Source organism: Narcine bancroftii, chromosome 7 (assembly GCF_036971445.1).
Source record: "Narcine bancroftii isolate sNarBan1 chromosome 7, sNarBan1.hap1, whole genome shotgun sequence".
In the NCBI taxonomy this organism is placed as follows: Eukaryota; Metazoa; Chordata; class Chondrichthyes; order Torpediniformes; family Narcinidae; genus Narcine; species Narcine bancroftii.
Window position 1 is genome coordinate 188161598 of NC_091475.1, and position 16235 is coordinate 188177832.

The 16235-nt window shown below is 39.2% G+C and overlaps 1 protein-coding gene across 1 annotated transcript in view; it reads left to right on the top strand.

Moving 5' to 3' along the window:
* The window catches only part of fgl1b (fibrinogen like 1B), a 209261-nt gene extending 197594 nt beyond the window's left edge, over positions 1-11667 (top strand). Inside the window, exons 7-10 of the mRNA XM_069892534.1 lie at positions 2973-3070; positions 3205-3293; positions 3395-3585; positions 9443-11667. Of these exons, the coding sequence (XP_069748635.1) occupies positions 2973-3070; positions 3205-3293; positions 3395-3585; positions 9443-9635 (571 nt within the window). The 3' untranslated portion in view covers positions 9636-11667. The remainder of the gene's footprint in view (positions 1-2972; positions 3071-3204; positions 3294-3394; positions 3586-9442) is intronic.
* Positions 11668-16235: the final 4568 nt, after the last annotated feature.

Sequence of the window (16235 nt, forward strand, 5' to 3'; positions counted from 1 at the left end):
CCTACAGTGTGCATGAAAAAAATGTGATGGGCCTGTCAGGCTGATTATGGGTGGCTGCCAGGACGAAGTCTGATGCATCACTTTCCACCTGAAAAGGAGTGGATTTATCCACAACAGCATTGAGTCCTTGGCAATGTTGGACTTGATGCGGCTGAAGGCTGCATGGACCTCCTCCACCGAGGGAAGGATGTAGATTTGATGAGGGGGTGGGCTTTGTCCACAGAGTTGGGGACCCATTGAGCATAATAGGACAAAAGCCCAAGGCACCTCTGGACACTGCAGCTGTGGTCGGATTGTTACCAGAGCTGGTTGAGAGTGTTGGGAGGCTTTCACGGAGCACTGCTGCTGTATTCATGTCATTAGTGAAGCGGGGGTGGGGGGGTAGCAGCACATCCCAGGGTGGCTGTTACCAGGGTAACCACGAGGTGGCCACGTTGTCAGTCGAGTAGGTCTCCAAGTTCTGGAGAGCCACTCCAGCGTACCTGCCAGTTCAACTGCTCTCCACAGACTGAGTTCCCCTTGCTCCAAAGGACTTCCTACTGTCCTGGATCAGGTCCTCTGTATACCCCGCGGCGAACACAGCTTTGCATTCGCAGGCCCTGCCGAGTGCTCACAGGGCCCAAAGATATTCGGCATTTGACTCATCGGGTCTTTGTTTTTGAGTCACTAGTAGGAGTCTAGAATAAACAATATTGATTTTGCATAAGTATAGCCCTTTAAGGATGATGTCTTTGGCCTCCTGATACGTCACGGCGTCCCTGATCATGGAGTACACCAGGGTGCCAACCCCTGAGTGCAGTATCTGCAGTTTGTCGATCTCTGATCAGACTATGGTAGAGAAGGCCAGCAGGAATTCTTTGAAACAGCCAATGTTCGAAGCTGGTAGATGCCTCAGGTGATTGAAAGTCGATTTCACACTTTCATGGTTTGAGGATCTGCTCCATTGTAAAAAAAACCAAGTGAATAAAATTGATGCACCTTCAATCACTCAGGAGACTGTTGTGGCGAAACCAAGAGAAATCACTTGAGAACTTAGCGTATCCCTACTGTTCTGTTGTCCTGCACTGAGTAACGGGGCTGTGGAACAGTCAGCTTTATGCAGGAGCCTGTGGGGAGGAACCACAGATACAACTGGCCAGTAGGTGTGCTTGACCAGATAATTATACATGACAATGGTTTACCACATGTGCCATGCCAAAATTCTGAAGAAGGTTCCTCACAATTATACCCAGAGACTGCTTATAAACCCCTTATGGTCCATGAGCCTATGCCACCCAATTACACCCAATTACAATCCCAATATGTTTCGACAGTGGGAAGAAACTGGATCCCCCAGAAGGAACCCACGCAGACACGGGGAGAATGTACAAACTCCTTACAGGCAGTGCCGGATTTGAACCCCGGTCGCTGGCGCTGTAAACAGCATCGCACTAACCATACATTGGATTTACATTCAGGGTAGGTTGGCTTTCCAATGATCAAACTGAAGAACAGATTCATAATAATAGCAGCATCCTCTCTCCGCCTTCCTAAACTGGACAGGGCCGCAGTTACAAGTTCTGAATCGTATGCATGTGATCATTACACTGCATGTTTAGAGCTAGCAGCTGAAGAGAAATCTCAGACAACCACAGTCCATCGAAACAATTGTGAAGTGAGGCCTTTATAATTGCTGAAGATCCACAGAAATGCAGATGCTAGAAATCTGAAGTAAAAACAGAAAATGTTGAACCTTCAGCAGGTCAGGAGTACCTGAGGAGGACAAAGCAGGATTCTGATGAAGGGTCTTCAACCTAAAAAAATACATTTACTTCTCTTTTCACAGATGCTGTCTCATGACCCATTAATGTTAAAATTTGATAATTGATGTAATTTAAGCTCAGTATTACCAATGATGTAATTAGAAAGCAGATATTCAGATACTGAATAAACGGCATGAGTTTTAATAATTGAGCAGCATGGTTAACATAGTGGTTAGCGCCCTCCACTGCACATTAACAACTCGGTAGAAGAGAAAGTAGAGAGCACCAAATTCCTTGGAGTCCACTTAAGAATTGACCTATCGTGGACACGTAACATCTCCTCACTTGTCAGGAAGGCACAATTTTCTAAAGGAGCTTTATCGAGAACGTCCTGGCCGGCCGCATCACAGAGTGGTACGATTGCTGTAGAGCATTGGATTGGAGGTCGATCCACAGGACAATAAAAGTGGCAGAGATGATCACTGGGGTCACCTCTCCTCCCCACACCCCCCCCCCCCACCCCTCCAACAATTGATGGGATTTACTGGGATCATTGTTTGAAGAAGGCCTGCAAACTCAAGGAAGACCTCCACCATGCAGCATCTTCTGGTTATACCCATCGGGAAAAAGATAAAGAGTATCAGAGCCAGAACCATTAGGCTGAGGAACAGTTTCTTCCCATGGACAGTGAGAATGCTGAATGCCTGCTAAAAATAACTCTCCATGGCTCTAATATCTATTAAGAATCTTTATTTTAATATAGTGTGTATGTGTATGGTTTGTCTGAGTGTATGTAATGACTGTGAATGTGTTTGGCATTATTCATGGACTGGAGAACACGGTTTCATCGGGTTGCACTCAGACAATTGAATGACAAATAAACATGAACTATTACACCACCAGCGATCCACGTTCAAATTCTGCACTTTCTGTATAGAGTTTTCCCCAGGTTTCCTCTGGCTGTTCCAGTTTCTACCCATGTTTCAAAGACATTTGGGGTTAGTATGTCATGGGTGTATTTGAGGAGCGAAGGTTCATAGGCTGGAAGGACCTGTTACTGAGCTTATATCTCTAAATTTATTTTAAAAAAATGAAAGCAATCACAGAAAAATAGAAATCAGAAAAAGTTTAAGAAAAAAGTAGAAATTAAATGAAATTGAACTGAAATAAAGATCAGAGATATCAGTAGGTTCTGTGCTTGTTTAATTTTGCAAATTGCACTTACTGCAGAGGCTGGGAAGACTATAAATCAGGCTTTGGATTATTTCAAAAGTGGAATGATGAATATTGGCTTGGAAATGAAAATATACACCAAATTCTTGCTCCAGGTAAATGTGTCTTCAACCTTATTGCTATGAGCTAGTGTTAATAGTGAAGTAGATAAGAACATTTGAACAGTATTTTAAAATTGTTAACGATCATTACACAACACACATTTAGGCTTGAGATCTTTTCCATGCAGGAAAGTATGTCATTAAGATCGACCTCACTGATTGGAATGGTGAGAAAAGATATGCTACATATGAAAAATTTAAAATATCAGATGAAAAGGTGAGGAAAGTTGTTTTTTTTGGTTTATTTCTCAATTATATTGTTGATTAAGCAAAATGATGTGCTTTTCTCCTTACGTGCTTTCTGTTACATTAAACCAGGATAAGTATAGGCTAGCATTTGGAAGCTATGCTGGGACTGCAGGAGATGCCTTGACAGGTGGTTTGTTCCCAGTGGATCAATGGTCATCTTCTCACAATGGGATGTCATTCAGCACTTCGGACCAGGACAATGACAGATACTTGCAAGGGAATTGTGCTCAAGAATCCAAAAGTGGTTGGTGGTTTAACAGGTATAGTTGATTTGAACAAATATATGATTACTTGTTATCCACTAGAAAGAATAAACCTGGTTGAAAACTAGAATGGGAACAAGGGGCGCTAAAGAAAATGTCTGCCGCAATAACATGGATCTCCCAGTGGCCACCCATTTCAATTCCCCATTCCATTCCCTTGACGACATGCCAGTCCATGGTCTCATGCACTACCACTGAGACCACCGCAAATTGGAAGAACAACACCTCATCTTCTATCTGGGCACTGTCCAACCAGATGATATTAGCAATGACCTGTTTCCATTAAAACCCCACGCCATCTTCATCCCCTGTCTCCTTTCCTCTAGTTCTGTCTCTTTCTATATATATTGATACAAAATCAATTCTCACCTTTCCCCTTATCGTATCCAATTAACACCTTTTGTCTTTTGATCTGGACTCTCCCCCTTCCAGTCTTCCCCACTTCTCACCCCAGACTTTGTTCAGATACCTGCCTACTTTTTGCTTATATCTTGGGGAAGGGGGTCAGGCCCAAAACATCGGTAATATATCTTTATCTTCTATGCACGTTGGGTTCCTCCAGCATTTCTGTGCATTTTTAAAGAAAATATCTTGGCCACTCTCACTGCAATTATCAATGTGATTACATGTAAATGAAGTTAGCCACAATTTGCTATTAAAATAAAAATGAATCTATTGCCAGTTATCTTTTCTTTCTTTTCCAGTCCACGTTCTGAATTCCTATTTAGCTTATCCCTCCTCATTACTTTTTACATGTGTACATAACTGCTATTTTCTTTCATTACATGTCTAATTTTCCTCTTGCAAAGAACCATAAAACATGACAGCACATAAAAAGCCACCTCTGGCCCTTCTAGTCTATGCCTAGCCCCACTAACCTGCAACCAGTCCATAACCCTTCATTTCTCACCCATCCATGTACCTGTCCAAATTTTTATTAAATGTTAAAATTGAGTCCACATTCACCATCTCAGCTGCCAGCTCGTTCCTCACTCCCACCACTCTCTGTGTGAAGATGTTTCCCCCTCATGATCCTGCTAAACGCTTCCCCTTTCACTCTTAACCCTGTCCTCTGATTTGTATCTCACTGACCCTCAGTGGAAAAAGCCTATCTACTTTTATTATGTCTATCCCCTTCATAATTTTAAATACCTCTATCAAATCTCCCCTCATTCTTCTATATTCCAGGAAATAAAGTCCTAACCTGTTTAACCTTTCCCTATAACTCAGTTCCTGAAATACAGGCAACATCCTAGTAAATCTTCTCCGTTCTCTTTCTATCTTATTGATATCCTTCCTGTAGTTAGGTGACCAAAGCTGCACACAATTCTCCAAATTTGGCCTCACCAATGTCTTGTACAACTTTAACATAACATCCCAGCTCTTATACTCAATACTTTGATTATTAAAGGCCATTATGCCAAAAACCCTATCCACCTGTGATGCTACTTTCAGGGAATTATATATCTGTACTCCCAGATCCCTCTGTTTTACCACTCTTCTTCCATTTATCATGTTTATCCTTTCTTAGTTTGTCCTTCCAAACTACAACACCTCACACTTTTCTGCATTAAATTCCATCTCCCATTTTTCAGTCCATTTTTCCAGCTGGTCCAGATCCCTCTAAAGCTTTGAAAACCTTCTTCGCTGTCCAGAACACCTCCAATCTTTGTGTCATCTGCAAACTTGTTGATCCAATTTACCACATTATCAACCAGATCATTGATATAGATGACAAACAACAATGACAGCACCAATCCCTGAGGCACAACTCTAGTCACAGGAGTACAATCTGAGAGGTAATCATCCACCACTACTCTCTGGCTTTTCCCGTCCAGCCATTGTCGAATCCAATTAATTACTTCACCATGAATACCTAATGTCTGAATCTTCCTGACAACCCTTTCATGTGGGACCTTGCCAAAGGTCTTACTAAAGTCCACGTAGACAACATCCACAGCCTTTCCTTCTTCAACTTTCCTGATAACCTCCTCGAAAAACTCTACAAGATTGGTTTAACATGATGTACCACGCACAAAGCCATGTTGACTATCCCTAATCAGTTCTGGCTATTCAAATAATTGTATATATGATCTCTGACAAAACCTTCCAATAATTTGCCTACTACTGATGTTAGGCTGATTGGCCTATAATTTCCAGGCTTACTTTTAGAGTCTTTTTTAAGCAAAGGAACAATGTGAACTACCCTCCAATCCTCCAGAACCATATTTATGGCTAAGGACATTTTAAATGTTTATGCCAGAGCCACTGCAATTTCTACACTAGACCCCCTCAAGGTCCAAGGGAATATCTTGTCAGACCCTGGAGATGTATCCATCCTTATTTGCTTTAAGACAGCAAACACTTCCTCTTATTTAATCTGTAATAGGTTCTATGACCTCATGGCTCATTTTCCTTACTTCCCATGACTCTGAGCCTGTTTCCTGAGTGAATACTGATGAAAAAAAAACATTTAAGATCTCATCCATCTCTTTTGGCTCCATACAAAGCCAACCACTTTGATCTTCAATTGTGTCCCTCACTACTATCCTTTTGCTCTTAATATACCTGTAGAAACCCTTAGGATTTTCCTTCACATTGTCTGCCAAAGCAACCTCATGTCTTCTTTTAGCCCTCCTGATTTCTTTCTTGAGGTTTTCCTTGTTTTTTTTTATATACTCCTCAAGTATACCTCTCTCTTCTTCCAAACCAGATCCCCAATATCCCCGAAAACCAAGGTTCTCTATGTCTGCTAACCTTGTCCTTAATCCTGACAGGAACATACAAACTCTGTACTCTCAAAATGTCCTCCACTTACCTTGCACATCCTTGGCCAAAAACATCTTATACCAATCCACGCATTCTAGATCCTTTCTCATTTCCTCAAAATTGGCCTTTCTCCAATTTAGAATCTCAAACTGAGGCCCAGACCTATCCTTCTCTGTAATTATCTTGAAACTAAGGGCTTTATGATCACTGGACCCAAAATGTTCCCCTACACATACTTCTAACACCTGTCCTGTCTCGTTTCCTAATTGGAGGTCCAGTATTGCACTCTTGCTAGTTGGTACCTCTATAAATTAATTTAGAAAACTTTCACATTTGAACACATTTGACAAACTCCAAACCATCTAACCTTTTCACAGTTTGAGAATCCCAGTCAATATGTGGAAAATTAAAATGTCCTACTATCACACCCTTTATGTTTCCTGCAGCGGTCTGTTATCTCTACAGATTTGTTCCTCCAATTTTCAGTGACTATTGGGCAGTTTATAATATAATCCTGTGAGTGTGGTCACACTTTTCCCGTTCTTCAGCCTCACCAATACAGCCTCAGTAGACAAGTCCTTTGGTCAGCCTCCCAGAGCACAACTGTGATAGTTTCCCTGACAAGCAATGCCACTCCTTCCCCTTTATTCCAATCCCCCCATTCCATCATGTCTAAACAATGGAAGCCCAGAACATTGAGCTGACAGTCTTGCCCCTCCTGCAACCAAGTTTCACTAATGTCATAATTTTCCACATGTCAATCCACGCTCTAAGCTCATCTGCCTTTCCGACAATACTCCTTGCATTGAAATAGATGCACCAGAGAACATTTCCACCATGTACAACCCGTTGACTTCTAATGGTGCATGCAATTTTCACATCATCTTTTCCCTTCTGCACTCCTCTATGTGCTCTGGGACTCTGGTTCCCACCCCACTGCAAATCTAGTTTAAACCCATCGGAGCAGCACTAGCAAACCTTCCCTCAAGGATAGTAGTTCCCCTCTTGTTCAGATGAAAACCATCCCATTGAAAAAGGTCCCATCTTCCCTATAAGAGAGCCAAATGATCCAGAAACCTGAAGCCCTCCTTCCTTCACCATGTCTTCAACCACATGTTAAGCTGAATTATCCTCCTTTTTCTAATCTCACTAGCACATGGCCCAGGGAGCAATCCTGAGATCACAACCCTGAAGCTCCGGACCTTCAACCTAATGCCTAACTCCCTGTAGGACCTCCTCATCCTTCCTACCAATGTTGTTAGTCCCTATATGACATCTGGCTGCTCATTCTCCCTCCTGCAAATGCTGTGAACTTGATCTGAGATATCTCAGACCCTGGTACCAAGGAGGCAACATACCACCCAGGATACTCAGTCTCTTCCACGGAACCACTTATTTATCCCCCTAACTATGGAATACCCATTTCCTCTCTTAGTTTAAAATATTCAGCTCACACCCTCAATTTATTTTTCTTTCATCATCTTTGCCATCTTCTTTATCACCCAGAGATGTTGGTTCAATTATGGGAATGTATCTCACCCATCTTTTAAATGTCTCTTCCTTAAACTCACCCATTGTTTCCTTACTTTGTTTTTGGCCTGCTGATATTTAGTTCACTTTGTCCTGACCAGGTCTCATCCCATGCGTTATCTTACACACAAAAACTCGAAGGAGACCATTCAGTCCATCATGTTCATGCCAGCTCCCAGTTTCAATCAAGAAGTTCTACTTTTAGACTTCTCTTTGCTCCCTCCATTATTAAATATGGCCTTTTGATCTGCCGTTCATACTGAATCACACTCAGAAAGGTCGCAACATGCAAAGTGGCCACCTGACCCATTGCATCTTTATCAGATCTCTGCAAGTGTTGTTCAACTAATCCTACTCTCCTGCCCTCTCTCCATAATCCTGAAAATTAATCCCCTTCAAATACATCTTTGCACACACCTCAGGCAATACATTTGCAATTCTAACCAATTATCCAATCACTATGCATTCCGTTCACCTCATTAGCCAAAAGCAGATCCTAAAATAATTCCTTTTCTCATTAGGTTGTAAACTTATTGATCAAGGAAATCCATGCGAACACATCTCAGAATGTTCTCCCTTTCTCCTAACAATCAGCTTTGGGATATCTGAAATTCCACAATATAACCACTCTACAGTTCCTGCATGTTTCTGTAACTTCTGTGTAGATCTGCTCCTCTCCCTCTCACAACATGATTGCTCCATCTTTGTCTCTTAACTCTAGATCTCTCAAGAACATCTGTTCTCTCTATCATCATAATACCTTCCCCATTTGGAACTCTCACTCTGCATCCATGTTCCCTTCACTCATCTTTTCAGAATACTTTGTATTGCAAGAACACATTAGTTTGTATGACGAGGTGGAAGTATGATCATGTCTAAATCAAGAACAGCTGATGATAACAAATGATTCAGACATAAATTTTGTTGAAATTTACAGTATTTCTTTTTCCAGCACAATTCTTTAGAAATGGGTTAAGAATTTCTTTTTGGAAATGTGATGAAGTAGGATTATGCAAGTTTACATTTCATTTTCTCTAGTTTTTTTTGGACTGTGCGAAACTGCCTGTTAAATTTTTGGCGCAAAGAGTTCTATTGATACAAAATGAAAGTCGCAGAAACAATTTTCAGCAAGAGCAAGAAAATGTCTTAGCGAGTTTCTTTCTAGTTAACAGTGCATATTCAGAAGAGGCAGTTGAAGTTAACTATAATGAGCTTTATTTGGGAAAACAGTGAGAAATGTAATTGGTTTTTAATTAATATTCAAGAGGCCTGGTAAGTGTTTAATTCATAGTGAAAAAAATCCAAGTATTTTTCTCATTGTATCTCACTTTTTAAGAAAATCATTTACAAAAATTAAAGAATTTTTTTTTCCCAGATTAATAGATTACCCTTAAATACAAAATGAAAAATGCAAAAGATAACAGATTTTAAGGAAAAGGAAGTGATTGGGTTCATTTTCCTATGTGAAGAATATAAATTAAACATGATTGAAAGTAGCATTTCTGAGCACAACTTGTTATATTAAAAAATTCTCTTTATTTGAACAAAAACAAAGGTGCCATTCAGTCAACCTTAATGGAAAGTATTATCGTCATGGCAACTACACAGCAAAATACGATAATGGTATTGTTTGGAACACCTGGAAAGGATGGTGGTATTCTCTGAAGTTCACAACCATGAAAGTCAGACCACTTTATTACTTGGCAACTTTTGGAAGTGGCGATGATGGCAATATAATTGGCCAATAGTTAATGAGAAGGAACCAGATTTTTCACCGATATGTGCAATTACATTGTCTAATGAAGAGAAAAATATTTTATAGCCAAACTTCTGCAATATGTTTCAATGTAAATGCATGAATTTTGTATATTGTCTGACAATAAATTGCTTTTCTAATTCTGATAACAAACATTTTATGTAGTGGAGATCATTCTGCAAAATGCCTGTTTGATGGGCTCTTCAGATTAGGCCCTGTGATTGCCTATAGCAAGTGCAAGCTCCTTAAAGATATAAATTGGTCCTACACTGATTAAATAAATTGACAGAAGTCACTCAAAAGAATGGCCACAAAAATTCTTCAATGTTATATTTGTATTGCCAGAAAAATGCAAGAGTGAAAATCTATGGCTCATTCCTGATGTCCTTGAAGTCCCATTCGTGACCTTATTTCCCCCAAATGTTACCTATCAATTGGCTCCACTGGATTTCCTGGCTTTCCTAAATCTGTGAGATATCATGTGCCTCAGGACTGCTATAAGTCCTTAAACGAACTCCACAACTGGAATGAGTCAAGGCTTCAAGCTGGCCTGCTGACATGTTGGTGTCTTAAGCGCAAATCTAGTTTCACAATTGGGGTTTTATGCTTAGGTCTGAAACTAATATCCAAAGTAACCATGTCTTGTTTTATCCTTCTGTAATGAATATGACATTGAAATCAATATTGAGTATTTGTCTATTGTTATATCTTTAAATGAGCATTCATGTAAATCCTTGGGATTTTCAATTTAATATGAAATTCAACCAAACTCTCATTCAAAATAGCATTTATTGAATTGAATTTTTTATCGTCATGCATACAAAGGCACAGTGAAATAAGTAGCCTTACATGCCATTCTGACAGCTTGCAAAAATTCACCACATTCCACTCCCATTTTGGATCAGCAAAAAAAGTTCACAGAAAACTATTAACCGTAAGAATGGTAGCATTTTACATTAACTTTAGCATTAATATTCACATAACGAGCTAATCAAATTTAAATCAAAAGTACCAGTGGTTTCCCGATGGGAATTCAGCAGACACTAGCCTCATTCTGCAATAGTTTATCAAAGGCCTTCTGAAAAATCAAATACATCAACTCTACAATTTCACTCTTGCCTATTCTATGTGTGGCATTCTTTAATAAATTACAGTGGGTTTGTCAAGTACATTTTCATGTTGACTTTCTCTAATTGTGTTGATCATTTCCAGGTGATTTGTATACAAATGATGTACAATGGAAAGCAGCATTTCTTTCTATCACCAATGTTAGATGAACTGTTACTTCACTTTGTTCTTTGCTTATTCTCTGAAGGGCTCAGGCCCAAAACATCAGTAATACATCTTTACCTCCTATGGAAGATGCGAGACTGGCTGAGTTCCTCCAGAATTTTTGTGTTTTTTCACTTCAGTTTGGGGCCTTGTCTCTCTGTCATTGGGCTTTCCCTTTTTACCCTGGGCCACTGGCACATCTGCTCCTTGGACTCTCCACAACCCCACTGCAGTAGTCTGCACGGAACCTTCCACAGCCTCATTTGGCCTCACATTTCACATGCAGCATTTTCATGATCTTTAAAGCAGTGGAAATCAGAGCATCCACAAAAAATGTCCTGCTTCCTCAGCAACGGTGAAGTGTATGTGCACATGAATGCATCATCTCCTCATTTGCTTTCTGTTAGGCAATTACTGGAAATTCCAGAGCCCTCCTTCCTACTTCCACTTGCCTCCATTTTGAGAACCACACAAATATTTCTGAGAAATATGAATTGATTGATCATTTGGAAATATAAAACTTGTCATCTTGCAATTGCTTGACTGAATAATATACTGTGCAATGAATGTATCGACAAGATTCTAACTTCAAAAGATTATACAATATTGTTTGAGGACCTAAAAGAAGGTCGAAATTTCAGATTATTTCCATCAGTGTGTGATTAACTTGCCCATTGCTTGAAAATCAAAGCATTTTCTAGGTTGCCAGTATTTTTAACATGAAAAAATATTAAAAATTTTACAACAACATTTATCCCATATAATTGAAATAAACTGTTTAAATATTGTCATCTTCTGAATTGGTATTTATGCTCATCCCCACTTTTTTCCAATTATCTCTGTTTCCCACCCTTTCCACCAATATGACTCAAATTTCTTGTTGATTTACATTTAATGTAATTATATCCACATTTCTTAAATGGCTAAAATCCATCTAAAAAGTTCGAAATAGTTCAATGTCAGAACTTAGTAAGTAGTTTAAAACGCTCTAATATTTTTAATAATTTTTTTAATTTGATCATACAGCTTGATAACAGGCCCTTTCCACCCATGAGCCTGTGCCACCCAATTATACCCAATTGACCTACAACCACCAGTTTGTTTTGAATGGTGGGAGGAAACTGGAGCCCCTAGAGTAAACCCACAGAGACACAGGGGAAACATGAAAACTCCTTACAGACAGCGCCCGATTCAAACCCAGATCACTGGCGCTGTAGCTGCGTTGAACTAAATGCTACGTTAACCGTGCCATTTATTGGTAAAGACTTTTGCTGAACCAATCTACAAGTGTTGATTTTTAATTTATAATTCAGAACTTTTACTTTCTTTTTGTTACAATATTTAATATGAACAATCAATTTCAGCTCGAAACAGGATCAGAAAAGCATACTGTTCATCTGTTTAAGAAAAAGATTTCAGTCAAGGATAATTCCCTTTCAGTCAGTCAATTTTATTCCCTTTCCCTCACATCCTGAGGGAATTACCTGCAGGGAGACAACTTCTACAAAGAAATGATTGGTTGGCTTCGCGAACAAAGATCGAGGAAGGATCATAAACATGGGCATGTCTTTCAAGGCTGCACAATGGATTTTTTTAGGTGGAGTGCTGTGTGAGCAGTACTAGCCCCACTCTTTCCACCCGGGATTTATCTGCCACAGCCTAGCAAGCTGGGATGGTGACAGCCAGGCCCTCGGGTCATAGGTGTTATGTCGGAGTGTCCTTCTCCTAGGATGGCCTGATGAGACTAATGAGCCCCATCTTCCCAGATTTGAAATCAGAGTTGACCTTTTAGGCTGGCTGCCAACCAAGGCTAACAACCCCAGCCTACCCATCCAGTTATCCCGCCAGACACTCGGTCGCGCCGTGACATAGCAAGCTCAGTGAAAATGGAGGACACCATGAGAAGGTATTGCTACGGATGCAGTAATGTAGGAGAGACCATTTGCAGTGACCTCCTACCTAGCCAAGGCAGAGTGACCATGCAGCAATCACTACACTGAGAAGGGAGAGGTGATGTATTACGCGTGCACTTTCCCTGGGTGAACGGTACATCAAGCCCAGACCTCACCCGATTTGAAAATGTGGACCTGCATAAACGGCCCAGGGCTGGTAGAGTGAGCCACAAATGCTTTATTAAGGATTATTTTTTTCTCTGCACAATTAGAGTTTCAATGAAGACAGAAATTATACCTTCCATCAATCACCATCTAACATTGATCAATCACACCATTGGGAGGTATGCAGGAGTACCTGTCATGACTTGCCTTCTGATATTGCCACTGCATTTATTAGGTATCGTTCTATCCAACAGCCTGATTGATGCAAGCCTCTATCTGAAAATCCATTCTTGAACTATCATACTATGTCATCAGCATATCTGACATGTCCAAATCCACTCTCCCACATTTGATTTCATATTATCCATTTTTTTTCCATTCCCCTGCAAATCATTTCTTACTGACAAAAGGCATTCTAAAGGTGCTGCAAAAGGTTAGAAATACCAAGATAGAATCAAACTCAGTGGGTAAATGAGGTGGAGTTTGTCATGACATACAGAAATTTTAACATCAATGTTTCAGGATTCCATTGTATTTGCATTCATTTTTCCACTTTAGAGAACTAATTGTGGCCCCAAGTTGCTTTTGAAGAAATGCTGAAAATGATATCATTTGTTTGTCAAACACCTGTTCAGTCCATTTACCGGTACAGGCAATCTAATTTTACATTGAAATCCAAGAGCCGTGAGCTATCAAAGGTACAGATTAGACTTGAACTACCTGACAACTCATCAAGTCTTTTAGTCCAACCTATTCTTCCAATATAAACTTTTTTTACACTTCTTTTTACATTTTTTTTTATTTTTCGCACTATGAACCATACTGACCAAAATACACACAAATATTTCCCTCTTGAATATACATAGTGTCATTTTCTCCCCTTTTTCCCCCTCCCTTCCCTCCCTCCTTCACCCCCCCCCCTCCCCACCCACTCAACTTTCAACCTATATGATACATTAAACCCATTAAACAATGAAAATAAACAAGAAATTCATGTCCTCCACTTTTACACACTGGGCCAGTTCATTTCGTCTTCTTCTCCTTCTGTCATTTTAGGTGGTGGAGGTCCGCGGTAGGACTTCTCTGTTGTGTTCCATGTACGGTTCCCAAATTTGTTCGAATACTTTGATGTTATTTAAGAAAGATCTCTGGATTTTTTGGTATGTTGCTTTTTGTGATTTTATTCAATACCTGGTTTAGATCTTCCCAAAACTTTTCCACTTTCTCACATGCCCAAATTGTTGTTCCCGTTTCCTTCTTACAACGAAAACATACAAGATCAATGCAAATAAAAGTGAAGCAATGCCAATGAATAATGCGGATTTCACAAAGTTTAAGAAAGAATCACCATTTAGATGACAAACACAAGCAATTCGATACCTAGGTATACAACTAGATAATCATCTAGGCCATCTTATACAAACTAAATTATCAGCCATTAATGAAGAAAGTACAAGACGACTTAGAACATTGGAAAGACTTATCACTAACACTGATAGGAAGGGTAAATTGCATTAAAATGAATATCTTCCCAAGGATACAATACCTATTTCAATCGTTGCCAATTCACCTAACAGAGAAATTCGTCAAGGAGCTAAAGAAAATAATAAGGAAATTCTTATAGAAAGGGGGGAAACCGAGGATAGCGCTAGATAAATTAACAGAATGGTACAAACAAGGGGGCTTAGAGCTACCAAACTTTAAAAATTATTATAGAGCAGCACAATTAAGATACTGATCAGATTTTTTATCAAACAAGGGAAAAACCAGAGTGGACCAGATTAGAGCTAGATAAAATGGGGGAGAAGGTACCTGAACATATACTATATAAGTGGGATGAAAAGCTTGTGCAACATAGGAATTCACCAGTACTGCACCATCTGCTCAACATTTGGAAGAAGATTCATGTAGAAAGGAATAAAACAAATTACCAACTACCAAAATTAATATTGAAGCAAAATCAACTAATCTCTTTCACAATAGATAACGTTTCCTTTAGAGAATGGGAGAGAAAAGGGATCAAAAGAATAGAAAATTGTTTTTCGGGAAATAAATTATTATCTTTTGAACAAATGAAGGACAAATATGGTATAACTCACGGTACAATGTTTGCATACCACCAACTGAAAACCTACTTGAAGGACAAATTGGGAAGCAGGCTGAGGTTACCAGAAGGAAGCAATTTTGAATATGTGATTACAGACACAATGATAATTAAAAAATTTATAACAAACATGTACATCAAGCTGCAAGAGAAGGAAAATGATGAAATAAGCTGTAAACCCAAACAAAAGTGGGAACAAGATCTAAATATAAAGATAAAAGAATGAAACATGGGAAAAGCTATGCTCCGGAACTATGAGAAATACAATAAACACGAGGTTACGCATGATACAATACAATTGGTTACACCAGCTATACACCACACCCCAAACGTTAAATAAATGGCACCCAACTGTATCAGACACTTCTATTTATATTTGATGTGACATTTTCTAATTTTTTTGTTTTCAATATTTTGTTTATAAATTTTAACCACCATATAAAATTGACAATACACATCTTTAAAATAGTCTAATCCATTATACATGTGGTATACGTATATCGCACTCCCCCTACACTCTCCCCCTAAAGCCCCAAGAAAGAAGCAAGAAAGAGTGAAAAAGGTACAAGGTGTAAGAAGAAAGACCCAGAGATTGTTGAGAGTCCTTTTCCATACTTACCATCCAATGAAGAGGTCACCAAGGCTTGAGGTTACCAGAGAAATGATTAAACATTCATTCCAACACTCTGCAAATATGGGTATCATATTTTCCAAAATATATATCTATTCTTTAAACTATATGTAATTTTCTTAAGTGGTATATATCTAAAAAATTATGGATTCTATCTCTCCATTCCTAAGTCTGTATCTGATTTCCAAGTTATAGCAATACATTTCCTAGATACTGCTAAGGCAATTTTTACAAACTTTCTTTGATACATACTTAATTTTAATTTAGGTGTAATGCCTTTAATATTGCCCAATTAAAATAGCATTAGATTCTGTGGAAATTTGATCCCTGTCATTTGTTGTAATAAATTACCCACATCAAGTCAAAAAGGTTTTTTTTTACCTTAGGACACTGCCAAGTGTACAAAAATGTACCAACCTTTTGTCCACATCTAAAATACAAATCTGGTAATTTAAAGTTCAATCTATGTAACTTTTGAAGGGTAAGATATAACTGATGTAAACATTTTCTAGTGTTGAAATGTATGTC